This window comes from Mus caroli, unplaced genomic scaffold (genome assembly GCF_978045245.1).
Source record: "Mus caroli unplaced genomic scaffold, Mus_caroli_1 scaffold_14, whole genome shotgun sequence".
Classification (NCBI taxonomy): Eukaryota; Metazoa; Chordata; class Mammalia; order Rodentia; family Muridae; genus Mus; species Mus caroli.
The window spans coordinates 22797965-22817127 of record NW_028227269.1 but is presented as its reverse complement, the minus strand read 5'-3'; the positions used below and the strand labels follow the sequence as shown (position 1 = coordinate 22817127).

Genomic DNA, 19163 nt, shown 5'->3' with positions numbered 1-19163 from the left:
CTGTTTTCAGATACACCAGAAGAGGGCATCCTCTCCCATTACAGATGGTGGTGAGCCACCATGTGGTTGCTGGGAATTGAACTCAAGACCTCTAGAAGAGCAGCAGTCAGTGCTCTTAACCACTGAGCCATCTCTCCAGGCCCATCTTTAACCTTCTTAACAGTTCATTTCTGACTTCCTCTGTCTGTTTATTGAGAGGAAAAAATAACTTAAAGAAATCCACCAAGTCTAACATCACTTTACATTGTCAAGGAAAAGGCATTTTAATGGAGCATGATATATACCTACAATTACAATTAAAAATTAGCTTGGCACAGTGGCATACACCATTTGTCCTAGCACTAAGGAGGCAAAACGAGGAGGATCACTGTGAGTTCAAGGCCCGCTTCCTCTACAAAGCCAGGACTACATAGTGAGACCCTATCTCAAAAAAAAAAAAAAAAAAAAAATGTTTTTAATTAAAAGGGGGGGGGGAGCTACTTGATCTAAAGAATTTTTTTAGTTTATAAGATTACTAAAAAAATTTTTTTTGATGGTTTTAATTTCCCAAAATATTAGCAACAGACTCTCGAAGGCAAATGTTCATTATGTTTTTTATATTATAGCATCATTAGTTTCAAAGTTAGCAACACGTAGGAAATCTCAGCACTTGGGAGGCAAAGGCAGGAAGAGCCTGAGCTCACTGAAAGCCTGGACCACAGAGTGAAGCTCCAACTCAAGAAGAAAGCATTTACGATTTAAATTACAAAAGAAAGCATTTAAGAACTCCAGGGAATTTTTTCTAGGTTTGTACTAGCCTAAAATATTCCCTTAAAACACAAACTTCACTCTGCCAGAGGGCTAGGAGAACAGAGGTACTTACAGCTCCTTCTTGATCAACATCAGCTCCCATGGCCAACAAATGCTTCACACATTCCAAATGACCCTTTCGGGCAGCCCACACCAAAGGAGTTGTTCCATACTATTAAAACAGGTAACGAATTCAAAATTACTTTCAGTCATGTACTAAAAGAAAGCAGCTTGAAATGAAGTTATATTCTGAGTACTATTCTTAGATAAGTATGTGTACTAATCACAACTCAAACAGCTCCACACAGTTAAGGCAAGAAGGCTTTATCACAGAATAAGCACAATTCGCAACATCACATTTTCACACAAGAAAGCAAGGCTCCAAAATAGGGCCAAAGTAAGAAAGCTATCAAGAGGCAGAAAAAACCAACCTTTAAATCCAGCACTCGAGAGGCAGAGACAGGCAGACCTCTGAGTCCAGTCTGGTCTACAGAGAGAATTTTAAGACAGCCAAGCATACACAAAGAAATCCTGTCTTGAAAAACCAAAAACCCAAACCAAACCTAACCAACCAAACAAAAACCCCAGGAGCCTCCAATCTCTCAGATCTTCACTTTTAACCATAGCTCCAAATCAGCTTGTACCTTTGACACCCAGAAACTGTTCAAAAATGCCCCTCAGGAAGCAGCATCAACAACTACAAACCACACAGAAAAGGAATGCTGCCCCTTGAGAAGTCTGCCAACAATAGACATGTAAAGACCCACAGTGACCTATATGAACAATGAAATGTGTACATGTCATAAACACTTAAGAAACCCTGACAGCCTGTTCAGTATATGACTATAAGTATGTAAAATGTAGCTAGTAAGATTAAGAAACTGAATTTTTACTTTTACTTAATTTTAAATTAAATATAAATAGACATATGTGGCTATTTAGTCTCTATGAATGACATTAGACACCTGCCCAACCACGCTCTTGGAGACTGTCCCCCACAGCACCCTTGATAGATGGGTTCTCATGACAGACTAACAAGGATGTGAATACAGCAAGTGGGACTAGAAGTCTAACAACAGGAGAAGGGTATGAAGGAAAACATTTTTTTTCTTGGTCACTGCCTCAGATCAGTCTTAAGGAGATGCGTAAGGGATGCGGAATAAACTCCCCCCTTCACTCCTGCATCTATAGTGTTCCCAGCCTCCTTTGTAGGAAATACATTGTCTATCTGAAGCACCTTCTCTAACTCTACAGCTCATCAAGGCATCCTTAATTTTATCAACTGAACATGATCTCCCATCCCTTGAGCATCTACTGCATTTGTTACCTCCTGAGTGGTTGATGTATAAGAGTACATGCTAGAAAGTCTGTTCTTTCTCTTCTCCATCATGCTGGCCAGCTTACCCTGACACTAAGGAGCAGATAATCTCATTTACATCGTTAAAAATAACTCTTGCTATCTGGTAGGAATGCCCTTACCTTGTTCCCTGTCTACTCCAATGGCTCTTCAGTTAGTAAATATCTCTACTTTTTCTCAAGTTCAAATCTGGTCTTTCCCACTAACTGAAATCCTTTTATGTGCATGCTTCCCAGTCTCAGCATGTAGTCCAGACAGACTGTCATTGCTGATGCTCCTGAGGGCTACCCGCCACATCCCCTTCCCCTGCACTCCAGATCCTATGCTCCTGTCTCATCAGGACATTACTCAGCTGTCTCCTCCCATCACATCCTCTCTTCCCGCTCCTCCACTTCTGTCAGGTCTCTAGCTCAAGTCCTAAGAATGTAGGCTTGCCTTGCCTAAGCAACTGTCTATCAGCCTTTCCCTTAAGAGTCTGTCACTGCCCTTCCTTCCACACACTGATGCACCTTGCAGTCGTTATTTCCAATCTCTACACCACCAGCTTTAGAATTCTAAGCACAAGAGAGAGAACAGAACCTGAATTGTAAGATCGCTGTCACACAACACAGCAGGCAAGACAGAAAACAGGAAGAAGAGTTATAATAGAAAACTTCAAACAGTAAAGACATGAGTTCATTAGCCCTGTCTTTTTGAGAATAATTTAATGTAATAAATATCAAGAACACATGGTCCATAACACAAATACAAAACCCATCTATTACCTGTGGATACACAGGTAAAAATGTTGAAATACAAAACTAAGATACATTAGAGATGTTTCAAATGACACTATCTATAACATGGACACGCTAAGTGACACAGCACAAGCAGAACCTGCGCAGACTCTGCAACTCACCTTATCAGAGCAATTGACTTTCGCACCATTCTGCAGCAGAAGATGCACTATGTCGGCGTGGCCTCTGCCCGCTGCCCAGATGATTGGGTAGACACTGTACTGCTGGGATACACAGACACGCAAAAGGACGGGGGAAGAGGACAGTCTTTAGATGGACATTTACAACACAAATTTACTAAGTAAATATCAGTAGGAGTAACACAAGGGAATGGTTTTTAAATCAAGTTAGAGACCAGTCTCCATTTTAAAACACAAATACTCGGAATATATATATAACTGACAACTAACATGTGTTAAGCCTTAATAATACATACATTCTTGCAGAGTTAGCTTATTTAATGTGATTATCTAGCTAATAGGAAAGATTAGTAAGTAGAATAAAAGTAAAAAAGTGTAGAGATGTACACAATGTACAGAAAAACAGACATGTAGGAGAATGGTATGGCTTCTTGGTAAGTGTCTTCAAGAAACGCAGCGTGAGGGTGCACAAGTAACTAAGAAACTCACACTCCGCTTCGGAAATGTTGCCCGACTACGGCTAACATTTGAGTTCAAAGACTCGCTTTCTCATTGGAAGATGAGAAAAAGACAGTATACAAAATTCTTGTTGTCTTAAAATTCTCACTGGGTCTCACTGGTCGTATAGCATTCTATATGACAGTCAGTACAATCTAAAAAATTTCTATTCACTATGAAGTATAAAAAGCCTGTTGCCAGGCGGTGGTAGCGCACGCCTTTAATCCCAGCACTTGGGAGGCAGAGGTAGGTGGATTTCTGAGTTCGAGGCCAGCCTGGTCTACAAAGTGAGATCAGCCAGGACAGCCAGGGCTACACAGAGAAACCCTGTATAAAAAAAAACAAAAACAAAAACAAAAACAAAACAAAACAAAAAAAAAGCCTGCAGTATTCTGTAAGACAACTTACCATCCACATTAAGAATTCACTTTTTCGTTAGTGCTTACCAAACCAGTGACACTTGGGTTGGCGCCATGAGAAAGAAGCAACTCCACAACATCCGTCCTGCCTTTGTAGCATGCCCACATGAGAGCTGTCCATCCCCCCTAGAGGACAAAAAGCAGCGTGTAAACCGTGCCATTCCCAAGCAAGCAACAACTTTAATCAGGCTCTCTCTATATACATCTTTGTAACACCACTATTTTATAACAATAATGGTCTTAAATTCTTAAGCTCCTCACAAATATGCATGAACTGAATTGAACATGAACTGAATAAAATCTGCTAAGTCTACAAGTGGTCACTGCAAAGCTCATAGAGTAAACATCACAAAAGTCAGCTAGGGATGTTCATGCTTCTAAGAGTCACTCTGGCTGCTTGCAGCCATAGTACCCAGAAAACAAGTAGAAGCAGGGAGGGGGCAGGGGCCTAATATGTGCAGGCATTTCACATCCGAGCTAAGTACAGCAGTATCTTCCTAGGTTTGAAACATAAGATCATAGAAATAAAATTGTTGTGTGGCACAGTCTGCTAGGAAGAGAGAGGCAGAAAGTTGCAGTGTCTGTAAACTTACGCCCTGAGCACTCTGCAACCTGGCAGCTGAGGGATGGGATGTGCGCTTTGTGTGCCAAGACAGATGACTTCCTTCCTTGCTTGGACTGCTAAAATTGACTTTCTAGAAAGTTAAACATCTGACAGAATAAGACAGAATTGCTCTGTCTTATTCTCACTCTTGTGCCTTTCCCAGAGCATGACCAAACAGGAGGTAGGCCGTAACTGGGGACCATGTCTGCTGAGACATTCAGTGCTCAGGGAAAGCAGCCTGGACAGACCACATTTATAAATAAATCTACTAACATTCCAAAGCCTATACATAACTTACCCAAACCATTTAAGCTACCTGATGAACCTTCTAGATTAACTAGATTTAAACTTCCATATCCAATCCAAATAAAATAAGTTTTCTTGAAAGTACTAAATTATGAATTATCAAAAAAAATGAGCTGAGAACTTTTAATTCTGAGATAAACTGAAACAATAACTATTCTAAACAGGAGACACTATGACGCCAGCATTTAAAACATTTTTGAGTCATTCCAACATCCAACCCCAAGTCATAAAAGACCCTGTCTTAAAAATAAAATAACAGACAGGGTTTCCTGTGCCTCTGTTACTGTCAGTAACTTTCAGCTAACTAGTGCCACCCTGCAGAAAACACACATACCATGTCACGGTGCTCCAGATTGGCCCCACACTTCAGCAGCTCCTCCACAATGTGGATGTGCCCCTCTTTAGATGCTGATATAAGCGCAGTCCAGTTATCCTTGAAAACATTCAAAATGGCATGTTTCAAAATAAAACACAGCATTCCAAAGTGAGGGATACACTTGAACTTAACAGCCCAAATGACCTTCCAACTGATACCATGTGAGCCCCTCTAACCTCTATAGAATAAAGCGGAAGCTGCCTTAAGATTTTGCCTGCCTATGTCAGGACTATCACCTGCTTTCCTGTCAGGACTACCAGTGCAGAGAACAGCACCACAGCTGCTTGTCCAGGCTCACCCTGGACCTCTCTCACATCCCATTTTGTAGAAAGGAGAAAAGTGGCCACTAAAATCCAAAGGGCAATCCGCAGCTAGCAACTGTTCCACAAATTAAAGAGCCTGCGATCTGCCATGAGGACACACTCACACACTCATTCAGGATTACAGTATTCAGTACAGCTGCAATCGGGGACATTAGAAAGATTGTGACAAAGAGCTGTGAGAACAGAATTGTCCTAACTTTTATTTAGGGAATGAGTTAATTCAAATAATCACAGCAAGAGTGGTGGCACATGCTTTTAATCCCAGCACTGGAGAGTCAGAAGGAGGTCTACACGATGAGACTGTTTTAAAAACAAATAATTCACATGGTCACTCAAAGCAAAAGAATGTAGCCATGTGACCCCGAAGGTGACTCTGAGAACACTGGGAACTCAAAGGAAACTGGATGGTGATTTGTCCCTCAGAAGCAGTATCAGAAGGGACAATTACCAAGGAACACTATAAATTATAACTACAGAGAATCACTTAACAGCATAGCTCATACATTGAAATATTCTAGAGACATTTAATTGCACAGATATGAGCTTCGAGTGCCATGTACATAGGAAAAACATGAGGTGCTGAAATACTTAGTTATAAGCAAAAAAAAAAAAAAAAAAAAAACTCTCCTGATTAAAGAGGCAAACAAATAAAAATAACAACAAAAAACCTGAAGCACATTAGGCAAAGGTGAGATATATTTCAAAGCACTTTTTTTTTTTAGATTCATACACCAGTTTATTTCTCAGTCATTGTCAAGAGAAGATTCCTTCAGCAGCAGATGGGAACAAATCTACAATGGAACAATATATGGAGAGTGAGAGACCTTGAAACACTAAGTCATAAATTCAGTTTCTCCACAGAAATCTCAAGACTCATGGCCCTAGGAACAGAATTGAATCCCAAGCTGTACAACCCCTCTCTTTCTCTATGTACTAGTAGTTGAAGGAGCCTACGAATGACAGAGCAATTGATTCTTTTTCTTAATTTCAAAGCACTTTTTAAAATACTTATTTGTTTATTTATTTATTTTGATGCAATGGCTCACTATGTTGCACTGGCTAGCCTGGAATTCTATGTAGATCAGGCTGGCCTGAAACTCAGAAACCTGCCTGCTTCTACCTCCTAAATGCTGGGATTGGGATTAAAGGCATAAACTACTACATTTGGCCCTCAAAGTACAGCTTTTAATCATTATTCTTTAAATACTTTTTATGAAGAAATTAAAGAAAAGGAGGACTAATGAGTAAACTACTTTATACATACCAGGTCTTCCAGGTTGCAGTTGGCTCCATTCTTAATGAGTTCTTTCACTATTTCCACATTGCCCTGTTCAGCAGCTATCATCAGCGGCGTCTGGCCACACTGGAGAACAAACAGGACAGCAAGCTGAGCAACATGGTGTGCTCTCACCACAACCCTGTTCAGCACTACAAAGGCAGTGCTTTTCACAAAGGTGTGCAAAGCACTGCTGCGTTTCCCGTAAATTTTAATTTATCAACAGCTTTAAACCTATAGGTCTGGTTTACTGATGACTCAAAAGCCCTAAGCTAGGTAGGGCATACAGCTCACTAGTGGGCACTGCCTCAGATGTGTGTGGTTGTGTGTTCACTCAAAGCCACTAAAAATGACTGTCAAAGCCACTAAAAATGTAGCCCACCCACCCCCATAATATTAGTAACCTCTTTTAGGGCCTACGAACTCATGCAGAGTCAGTGACCCTGCATAGCACTAGAGTCTGCAAACACTTAGCACAACATGCACAAACTCTCACAGGACCTGTGGTAACCTAACTTTCCAGAGAGAATACGCTAGAGAATGACACTTTAATTATACAGGTTTTATCTCAGACAGAGACAGAGAGGATGATAAAGTCTAGATGCTACACATATTGACTTTCACATGCAGTTTAAGCCTTCTCTCATAACCTTAACTCATGAAGTATATTTTCCACCTTCCAAAAGTGAATGCAAAGAGAGCTTCCCTGCCCAGAAACCACGGGCAGGGCCTGAGCAGGTGATCTAAGAGAGAGCTCCCGCACCATGCCCCTTCTACTGCAAGCACAGCACAAGCATGTTCCTTTTCAGAGGTGTCAATCAAGACATGAACAGACTAGGAAGCACCAAGTTAAGCCACCAGCCAGTAAGCATCCAGTACTAAAGGCAGAAAAGTAAATAAAGGGAACTTTACACCAAAAATGAAGCTCAGTTATATAAACATTTATGCATCTCCCTTCTGTGTGTTGATGTATGTGGGAGGATGTCTGTGACTTTACTTTTTAAATTATTTATCTTATGCATAGTGGGTGTTTTACCTATGTGCACATCTATGTACCACATGTGTCCCCAGTGCCCATGGAGGCTTGAAAATGGCATGAGATCACCAGAAGCTCTGGAATTGAAATTACAAGTAAGCCATCATGTGTGTACCAGAAATTGAACCTGAGTCCTCTGGAAGAACAACCAGTGCTCTCATCTGCTGAGCCAACTCTCTAACCCACATGGTTTTACCGTGTGTGTGTGTGTGTGTATGTGTGTGTGTGTGTGTGTGTGTGTGTGTGTGTGCGTGTGTGTGTGAGATCTCAGGTGTCATGTCATTCTCAGGAGCACCATCCACCGCCCTTGAGGCAGGGTCTCTCACTGGCCTGGAGCTCACCTACCAGGCTAGACAACCTGATCAGTGAATCCTAAGAATCCTTCTTTCTTTGTCTCTCCAACACTGTGTGCATGTGCCAAAGTACTCTGCATTTTTCAAAACTAATTTTTATTATTTTGTTCTGAGTGGTGATTAGAGTATAACTTAGAGTTGCTCTCTCCCTCCACCATGTGGGGTCCTGGGATTGAACTTAGGTTGTCAGGCTTGATGACAGGTGCCTAGACCTGCCAAGTCATCTTGAGAGCCCACGCCTGGCATTTTTACTGTGTTCTAGGGATCAAACAGACTGTTTTTTATGCCAAGCTGACATCCCTGTGCTTCACACCCTCAGTGTTTTCCTCTAATCTCTGAGACAACAACTTGAATCTTTACCATGCTCCAAAGACAGAGAAACAAGGGCAGGTCCACCTCTCCCCTCACCTCTACCATCCCTACCAGGCCTCTTGGACCTTTCCTCCTCCTTCTTATGTATTTAACCCTCATTGGCAGTATCATTTGTAACTCGATTTATATTTGTAGGATTGGAAGCTGATTTTTAAAATATTTTTTAGCTGTATGGGTATTTGCTTACATTTTGTATCATGTGTTTGCAGTGCCCATGAAGGCCCGGAAAGTGCATCAGATTCCCTGAGAAGAGAGTCTCAGATAGTTGTGAGTCAACAAGTGTGAGCTGGGAATTGAACCTGAGTCCTCTGCAAGAGGCAGTGACCTTAAGCACGTCTCCAGCCTCTCCCAGTGGATTGTTACGTGTGGTTCGTAAGGGCAGAGCCCACGCCTACAATGTCTTTGTACTTAGTACTATAGATGGAAGGGGGGTCAGTGCGCCCAGATACTCAAGTATTTGTTGGCTAAATGAAGAAGTGGACAAAAATATCAAAGAATTTAAAAATCTCTTAGAAACAACAGCCAAGGGCTGGTGAGATGGCTCAGTGGGTAAGAGCACCCGACTGCTCTTCCGAAGGTCCAGAGTTCAAATCCCAGCAACCACATGGTGGCTCATAACCATCTGCAACGAGATCTGGCGCCCTCTTCTGGAGTGTCTGAAGACAGCTACAGTGTACTTACATATAATAAATAAATCTAAAAAAAAAAAAGAAACAACAGCCAAACAAGCAAATAATTATAATTGGCAAACTTTAACAAATGCTATTATAAGGATGATCAAGTATGGATGGATCTGGAGGGCATCATCCTGAGTGAGGTAACCCAATCACAAATGAAGTCACTTGATATGCATTCACTTATAAGTGGATATTAGCCCAGAAACCTAGAATACCCAAGATACAATTTGCAAAACACAAGAAAATCAAGAAGTAAGACCAACGCATGGATACTTCATTCTTCCCTAGAATAGGGAACAAAATACCCATGGAAGGAGTTGCAGAGACAAAGTTTGGAGCTAAGATGAAAGGATGGACCATCCAGAGACTGCCCCACCTGGGGATCCATCCCATAATCAGCCACCAAACATAGACACTATTGCACATGCCAGCAAGATTTTGCTGAAAGGACCCTGATATAGCTGTCTCTTGTGAGGCTATGCCAGTGCCTGGCAAATACAGAAGTGGGTGCTCACAGTCATTTATAGGATGGAACACGGGGCCCCCAATGAAGGAGCTAGAGAAAGTACCCAAGGAGCTGAAGGGGTCTGCAACCCTATAGGTGGAACAACAATATGATCTAATCAGTACCCCCAGAGCTCGTGTCTCTAGCTGCATATGTAGCAGAAGATGGCCTAGTCGGCCATCATTGGGAAGAGAGGCCCCTTGGTCTTGCAAACTGTATATGCCCCAGTACAGGGGAATGCCAGGACCAAGAAGTAGGAGTGGGTGGGTAGGGGAGCAGGGCAGGGGGAGGGTACAGGGAACTTTTTGGGATAGCATTTAAAATGTAAATGAAGAAAATATCTAATAAAAAATTTTTAAAAAGGATAATCAAGTAAAGAGTTAAGCATAAATACTGGCATAGAAAGTTAATCACATAAACACTGGCCTTCTTACAGTGATGACATTAAATTATACGTGTGGCCACATCACTCAGTAAGAGACTTAGGTACCACACATGAACAGATTTTTCAAGTGGAAAAGTCTATATTTGAGCATTAAATTTGTTAACTGAACATTCTAAAAAGCAATGTGCAAGATGAACTCACAGAAACTGTAGCAGCATTCACAAGACCTAGACAAGTTCAAGCCAGATGGGGTCCCAGAACTAAGAGGTCAAAGTAGACACAGCTTCTACATCTAACTAAGAAGTCACCATCAGTTGGGACCAGCTTGGCAAAGGGAAAACCAGTTTTTTCCAATGGAGAATCTGTAAGTGTTTCTGCTTGGAACCACACAGCTTTGAGGTGGGACACTGTCCCAGGGGAAGCATATCCTGAGACCCAGGAGCTCAGGAACCTTACAACTCTGAGGCCGCCTCCTCAGCAGAGCCAGTGGTGCGGCTCCCAGGGAGGGTATCCCCAGCTGAGCTGAGGAGCTAAGCTTGCTGTTCTGCCTTTAACTGTCAAAGTTTATTATTTCTAAAATGTCCTAACAAATAGTTTTCAGCCATCACACTACATCTGATGAAATACAAGCATTGTTTTTGCTCATACCTCTTAACAAAAATATTGAAGGTAAGCTAACATTTACTAATTATTTAACAGGAACATAACTTACATCATACTCTCTAAAACATGCAGCATGTAAAACCCAAAGGTGAGTGGAATGAGCAAGTCAGGCAGATTTGAGACTTCAGTGAAAAAAGATTGAATCCTGTGTGCCTGGAAGACAGAGGCGGTCTAGGCACTCTACAAAGCCTCCCAGAGGCGCTCTGGCTTTCGCGAGTCAACCCTCCCGATTACTTACTATCTCACCACGGGAAAAGTCAACAAGCCTAAATTCAACAGTCAACAACTCATACGAGCTAAAAAGAGCTTTCAAGGGGGTTGGAGAGATGGCTCAGCGGTTAAGAGCACACTGACTGCTCTTCTGAAGGCCCTGAGCTCAAATCCCAGCAACCACGTGGTGGCTCACAACCATCCGTAATGAGATCTGACGTGCCCTTTTCTGATGTGTCTGGAGACAGCTACAGTGTACTTATGTATAATACATAAATAAATCTTTAGAAAAAATAAAAGAGCTTTCAAAACACAGAGTGAAATAGTTTCTACAGGAAGTCACATCATGAGTCCGTCCACTGGAGCATGGGAAACCGCCTGCCTCTTTCTCCCACCCTCACCCAGAGCACAGCACCGTGTGCAGAGAGCAGTCTGCACACCCGTGAAGACTTTAGTCTCGGCCTTACCTCGTTCCTCTCATCTACATCTTTGCACTTCTCTAGAAGAGCTTTCAGAGCAGGGATATTCTCCTCTTCCACATAATTTATCACACTCTGTGATATAAGAACCGACATTTTCACAGAAATCTATAGCCGACTTTAATTCACCTGTAAAAACAAGTCAGATAAAATGTACATTCTGGTTAGAAATAAACTAAGGTGTTAACAACAAAAACAAAAACTAAGTTGTTATCAAATATACTTCAGTTTTACCCTTAAGTATGTTCAGACACACCTCCAATGGTAGAGATATTTTAGAAAATCCCAACATCCCAACTGTCAAAATGCGGGCAAGATGTCCTTTCCCTGACTCACAGTGCATATAAGACTTATTTCATCCAACCCACAAGCCAGATACACCCCAAGCTTCATCGCCGTTACCCCAAACACAAGGGAGGTGGTGCTATGCCTATTGCTTACCCCACCTCACATCACGGCAGCTCCAGATCCTGGATCGGCCAGCTTAGGGCCCAGGGCTTAGAATGACCTGTGAACTAGCCCTCCTCACCTGATACGGAATCCAATATATAGCCTAATGGAATATAGCAAGCCCTGCGGCTCTTGTACCTATTGCTCGCTGCCTCCATGACTACCAGCCCAGTACAAGCCAGCCTGCTGTATCTCACAGTTTCCTAACTAGTTTCCCTACTTCCACTCAGCCTCTCTGGCCCTCTGTGACTATGATGCATCCACAGGAAGCTTCTAAAGGAGCTAGGAGATACTGCAGGAGTGTGAGGATGGACAGAAAAGGGGATAAGAGCCAACAGTACAGAGTTTTAGTCAGACCAGGGCAAAGGTTCTGTAGTCTGTATCTTTGATTTATCAATAATATATCATCTTTTTTAAGTAGCCAAGGGGGTCGATTTTAAATGTCCTCACATCAAAGAAATTATAAGGGTATGAGGTGATGAACAAGTTAATTAGCCTGAGTTGATCATTCCATAACGCATGCACACATGGAAACACTAGACCATAACATATAAGTATATAAAATTAATGTTTATCAATCAAAAATAGAAAAGAACCTTTAGGCATGCATGCATCAGAATCACTGGTAAGGCTGAAAGCACCGATCCCTGGGCCCGCCTCTCAGAGCCTCGACTTAGTAGGTGGGGGTGGGGGTCCCTGAGTTTGCATCTTTGACCAGCATGCAGGCGGCTGACACTGATGTCGCTGAAATGTGGACTGGAACCTTATGAAGTAGGCTGAAGCCTCTCACTTAGAGCCCGCCAACGGTTTCTCAGAAGAGGGAAACATCAAATGTTTTCCTCACCTACGAGCCCACGTCCTACCGCTCCCTCAGACCCTTCACTATATGACCACGTACTATCTATGTACATGTACCCAGGCATCTACGCTCAGCTTGTCTGCTAAATTTCTTTGTCAGACATACCCACACAGTCGGTCCCTCCTTCTTGCAGGTCATGTGGTGAACAATTCCAACCACCATGGAAGTATGAAAGTAGTAAGCTCAGCTGCCCTACAGTAACCTGCGCCCACCCCTTGACCACCTCCTAGCTCTCTACCAGCCTCCACCACTAGAAAGGTGTCCTGTTTGCTCGAGGAGCACCACCAAAACTAGGATAAGTTAGGAAAAGCAGAACTTTGGAGGGCATCTGGAGGAAGTGGAGGGGGTGGGGTAGGTGTACAATACAAGATATACTGTATACGTACATTAAATTGTCAGAGGATAAATAAGTATATTCTAAAACCGTTTAAGTAGTCTGCTCACGGGACATCTAAACGCAAAACCTTCAGCCCTTACTTTGCCCACTATACCAGTTCTAACTGAAAACCAACCTAAATATAACACCCAAAGCACAAAACTGCTGAAGAAAGCACACTGTCTCTGTAACCTCTGGGTAAGAAACTGCTTTGACACAAAAGTGAAAGCACAGTATATTAAAAAGGAGAAATCTGATAGAGCAGGGTTCATCAAATAAAAAACTTTACCTCTGCTAAGAGAATTACGTTGCTCCTTCCAACCTACTCTGGAACAGGTAACTTGTCCTTTTGTCTGCCTGCCTGCCTGCCTGTCTGTTTTGTTGAATTGGTTTAGTTTTTATTTGTTTGTATGGTTTTGAAACAGGATCTTAATACATCTTTTAGGCTGGCCTCAAACTAGATCCTCCTGCCTCCGCTCCCAGTGACATGATTACAGACAAGTGCCTGCAGCCTGGCTGACTGGCTCCCACAGGCTCCCACATGGGCTGGGTTGACTGTACCACTGCCCCCATCATGCTGGATTTAGAAGATGGCATTAGAACTTGCGGAGCTTACGGGACTTAACTGAGTTGATGCTGTGAGGAGCTAAGAATTCTGGGGTCTTTGATAGGGGTCATGTTTTATATGCAGGAAGTACCTCTACCTTGGGGACCAAGAGGCAGATATTATTATTACACTATATGAGCCCATGCAAATATAATCTCCTGGAACAAGAACCACACAGACCAAACAGGAACACATTAGGATTTGCTAGGGTATAAGAAAAAAGATGAGACACTGCATAGGAATGCAGGAGAATTAGAGAGTTAGTGGATATTCCCTCTCTTGACTGTGCTGGTGTTACATAGTCACATGGACCTGTCAAAATTCAAAACCATAGCCCAAAGGTACATTTTATAACATATAGATTAACTATATCAATATGCTTTCTTTTTAAAAAGTAAGGTGATCCAATAATTTCCCACCCAGGAAGCAATTCTAACAGGAAAGCCGTGGACAAAGATCCACAAGAGCACAAGTCTGAGGAGGAAGAGCACTTACTGCTCTTCAGAGGATCTGGGTTCAACTCCCCGCTCACGATTGCTTTACAACTCTAGTTCCAGGGGAGCCTGCTTCCCAGGGTACCTACATGCAAATGGTACACACAAACTCAGGCATACATATCTTAAACATAGGACAAACTGTGCACAAATATGCACAGGGGATTGATAGACTGCCATCAAATGTTTTTAAAAAAAACTGTACTGACTGAAAATGCTTGTGCTATATGAAAGGAAGGGTCTAAAACCACATAGGCAGCATCACAACTATTCAAAATGCTAACACGAGTCATTGCTGGTTTATTCAGGAATTTTTCCCCTGTGCCAATATCTTCGAGGCTTTTCCCCACTTTCTCCTCTATAAGTTTCACTGTCTCTGGTTTTATGTGAAGTTCCTTGATCCACTTAGACTTGACCTTAGTACAAGGAGATAGGAATGGATCAATTCGCATTCTTCTACATGATAACCGCCAGTTGTGCCAGCACCATTTGTTGAAAATGCTGTCTTTTTAACACTGGATGGTTTTAGCTCCCTTGTCAAAGATCAAGTGACCATAGGTGTGTGGATTCATCTCTGGGTCTTCAATTCTGTTCCATTGGTCTACTTGTCTGTCACTATACCAGTACCATGCAGTTTTTATCACAATTGCTCTGTAGTAAAGCTTTAGGTCAGGCATGGTGATTCCACCAGAGGTTCTTTTATCCTTGAGAAGAGTTTTTTATATCATTTGCAGATTGCCCTTTCTAATTTGTTGAAGAATTGAATTGGAATTTTGATGGGGATTGCATTGAATCTGTAGATTGCTTTTGGCAAGATGGCCACTTTTACTATATTAATCCTGCCAATCCATGAGCATGGGAGATCTTTCCATCTTTTGAGATCTTCTTTGATTTCTTTCTTCAGAGACTTGAAGTTCTTATCATACAGATCTTTCACTTCCTTAGTTAGAGTCACGCTAAGGTATTTTATATTATTTGTGACTATTGTGAAGGGTGTTGTTTCCCTAATTTCTTTCTCAGCCTGTTTATCCTTTGTGTAGAGAAAGGCCATTGACTTGTTTGAGTTAATTTTATATCCAGCTACTTCACTGAAGCTGTTTATCAGGTTTAGGAGTTCTCTGGTGGAATTTTTTTGCTGAAAGGACCCTGATATAGCTGTCTCTTGTGAGGCTATGCCGGTGTCTGGCAAACACAGAAGTGGATGCTCACAGTCAACTATTGGATGGAACACAGGGCCCCCAATGGAGGAGCTAGAGAAAGTACCCAAGGAGCTAAAGGGGTCTGCAACCCTATAGGTGGAACAACAATGTGAACTAACCAGTACCCCCAGAGCTCCTGTCTCTAGCTGCATACGTAGCAGAAGATGGCCTAGTCGGCCATCATTGGTAAGAGAGGCCCCTTGGTCTTGGAAACTCTATATGCCCCAGTACAGGGGAACACCAGAGCCAAGAAGTGGGAGTGGGTGGGTAGGGGGGCAGGGTGGGGGGAGGGTATAGGGAACTTTCCGGATAGCATTTGAAATGTATATAAAGAAAATAATAAAAAGTAAAAGCCAGTGTCATATTCTTGCATGCATGGCACTCCTAGCTCTAGCTTTGCTTAAACTGCCCCTTCTCCTAGGTTCATCTCCTACCAGTCTCTACTTAACTTTACTCAAGCCATCTTGTGTTTCCATACAAACGTTACCTGACCATGAGCACTCCCAGCCTCTACGTATAAAACAGCTCTCGCCTCCCACTACTACCACCATTCTATAACTAGCTTTCTTCAGGATAGTGTTTAGCATGACTCCACATGCCATTTACTTATTTAAACTGCTTTCCCTACTCCACCAAGGAGTTCAGTAAGAATCAGGGCTCTGTTCACCACTCAGTTTCTAACAGCTGGAGAAGTGCCTGGCTTATGGTAGAACCAACCCAGTGTTGGTAGAATCATGAGTTTGCCCATGTTCATCAACCCGGAATGCCAGCATTTATACTCCCAATAATCCAAAACATATCCTGCATACAAGTGACAGCTATGGCTTCAACGTCCACAATGGCTTAGATATGTGTCTCTTTAAGCTTACAGTCTGTCTCCACGGTTATGTCTTCAGAACCCATTACAGGCCTAGAACAAGAAGGATCTCATGAGGGAATGGTCAAGTTGAGTAACGACATAGGCACATAAAGGAAGCCTCTTTTGGGTGTCTTTGTCCACAGAGAGGGCCCTTCACCCTCAACAGCATGTTCTCTACCATAAGCCGCACGCAGGACTATAACAACAATCTGTACATGTGACACTCAAAAGATAAGCTGGGCCAGTCCAGAATTGGAATTAAAACTGTCCAGGTCAGGGCTGGAGAGATGGCTCAGTGGTTAAGAGCACTAACTGACTGCTCTTCCAGAGGTCCTGAGTTCAATTCCCAGCAACCACATGGTGGCTCACAACTATTGTAATGGTATCTGGTGTCCTCTCCTGTGTGTCTGAAGAGAGTGACAGCATACTCATGTAAATGCAATAAATGCATCTTTAAAAAAAAAAAAAACTGTCCAGGGCACTATTGATGATGTGTAAATAAAATCACAATCATCAGAGAATGATCTTAAAGCTATGAACAGAGAAAGCCTCTTCCTCGGTGCAGCCTAAGTGTGGCCCCTGAGACACAGGCCATGAAGCAACCCAGGATTCTGACCTCTCCTCAACCCCAGAAGCCTCCTTTCCCCAAGGTGTCTGCTTGTGCCTTCCAAACATTCAGGAATTCAGTGGAGAAAAATAAAACTGACATTCTTCAACAAAAGCTGGAAAAGGGGATGACAAGCTCACACAGGATTATATATAGAAAAATATAATTTAGCAGTACATGCATACACAATATAGACTTAAAAAAAAAAAAGAATCAGAACTCTAGGCACAAGTTAGGGACCAAAACAGACAGCCTATAGGAAAGGAATCAGGCAATTAAAGTGGAAAAGAAATGCAACACATTACGTTTAACCAAATAGAATTCCCAAAGTTTGAATTTTGGACAGAACAAAATATCCAGAGATAAGGAAAAAAATAATAAACGACCATGTGACTGGGGAATGAAAAACAATGTTAGTGTTGTTGTCATGAACACCAGAGAAAGAGCACCCATGTGTGCAGGGATGGAAGGGAAAGAAGAGAGGTGGGAGAAGATAGGAAAGTCTAGGAAAGAAGGCAGCAGGCATTTCGTTACATGTGTCTGCCCCTTCCAACCAGCCACCTTAGAATTGATTGGGGCTGTGGGGATGCCCTTAAAGAGCTGGATTAGAGAATGATGTAGTGGCACACGGGCCTGGGAGGCAGAAGCAGGCTGATCTCTATCAGTTCCAAGAAGACCAGGGCTACATATTAAGAAGACCAGGGAGGAAGAAGGGGAAAAAAAAGAAGTGGGGGATGAAGGAGGAGGAGAAAAAGGAAGAAGGGAGGGAGAGAGAGAGAAGGAAGGAAGGAAAGAGGGAAGGTAGAAAAAATGAAAAGGAGAAAAGAATTTATGGGAACGAGATGCCAAAGATAAGTCTGGAAACCATTCTCAGCGTGTTTAAAAGGATTCTCAAACTGGTGTGCAATTATTTGTCTCCTGACCCAAATAGTCCCATTTTTGCAGGCCTGTGGTAAAGCTCAGAAACAAATTTTTAACAAGGACCCCCAAATCGGTCTGATCAAGTAGACTGACTGTCGTTGTAAAGCTTGAGAACAAAGAACGCACCTTGCCACAGCATTTCCAGTCTTGGCTCTGAACCAGACACCCAACTGCCCTTAAAAATAGATTATGCGTCTTTTCCTTTTACTGTAGACGCCTTGTTTTTTCGTAGCGTCAAAAAGAGAGCGGGGGACTAACCCATCAAAATCACCTCCAAGAGGTTTTTCCTCAGCCACACCCCACACCAAAAAATGGGAAGCTCGGAAAAGCAAAACCGGTGCATTTTTAGCAAGCACCTCTAGAGGGCAGAGAGCTCCGCAAACAGTTATTAATGAGAAAATGGTCTAAAATGGTTTAAACCTTTCTATACGTGAAGACAACCTTGGGAAAAAAAAAAATTACAAATCCCCACAAAGCAAACATGGACGCGTTCTATTCGGGGGCTGGCGGGTATCTTGCAAGGCGTTTAAAAGCCTGCACAGGACAATGGGGGCAGTGGGTTCCGCAATTTAGCACAGAAGAAAACAACTTCTCCTCCCTGGAAAGCAAAGCAACCAAGAAGGTAAGGCTCAGAGGCACCGGCTGCGGGACTCGCTAAGTGATGGGTGTGACAGCAAGGAAAGCGGCCTGGGCCTGGAGTCAGTGCTCACGGGAGAACGCCGCACCGGAGCGCCTGCCTTCCGCGCTCCGCTGCACCGACCTCGCCCTCTCGGCCCGGACGCCCCGCACCCAGCCTCCGATCCCGGCCCCCTCCCCCTCTCCGGTGCCACCGAGAGACTCCCCCAGCCTCGGACACTCTGTCGCTCTGCCTCACCCGACCTCTCCGCCTCCGCACTGACCGTGTCACGGCCTGGCCGAGGACGGCGCCCTCAGCTCTGCAGAACAGCGCCGCAGACCTCGTCAGAGGACGAGACGCCAAGAGCACACAGCTATGCCCGCACCACGCCCGGCGGCCATCTTCCTGGGACTCAGGAACTGACAGGTCACGTGGTCGTGCGGTGGGCGGTGCCCCTGGTGGCCACGCCTCCTGGAGGGGGCAGTGTGGGGAGAGTTGCAGGTGCTGAAGTGGCTTGGACGCCCTTCCCTCTATTTTAAAGGAATGGAGACATTGCTTCTTTGCCTGGTTTGGCTTCAGATGGGTTGGGTTGGTTTTGATACAGAGTCAAAGTCGCCCAAGCAGGCTTCAA

At 43.2% G+C, this 19163-nt stretch overlaps 1 protein-coding gene across 10 annotated transcripts in view; it reads right to left on the bottom strand.

Annotated features, from left to right (window-relative positions):
• The window catches only part of Kidins220 (kinase D interacting substrate 220), an 85114-nt gene extending 66156 nt beyond the window's left edge, over positions 1-18958 (bottom strand). For 5 of the 10 annotated variants that reach the window (XM_029484862.2, XM_029484865.2, XM_085830261.1 and 2 more), the window contains exons 1-7: positions 18816-18958; positions 11533-11673; positions 6853-6951; positions 5224-5322; positions 4007-4105; positions 3045-3146; positions 863-961 (exon numbers count right to left, since the gene is read on the bottom strand). In XM_029484862.2, coding sequence (XP_029340722.1) covers positions 863-961; positions 3045-3146; positions 4007-4105; positions 5224-5322; positions 6853-6951; positions 11533-11640 — 606 coding nt within the window. In that variant the 5' untranslated portion in view covers positions 11641-11673; positions 18816-18958. Of the gene's footprint in view, positions 1-862; positions 962-3044; positions 3147-4006; positions 4106-5223; positions 5323-6852; positions 6952-11532; positions 11674-18790 lie in introns of all 10 variants that reach the window. The other 5 variants (XM_029484864.2, XM_085830262.1, XM_021179552.3 and 2 more) reach the window with 2 other exon arrangements.
• Between the last annotated feature and the right edge of the window lie 205 nt (positions 18959-19163).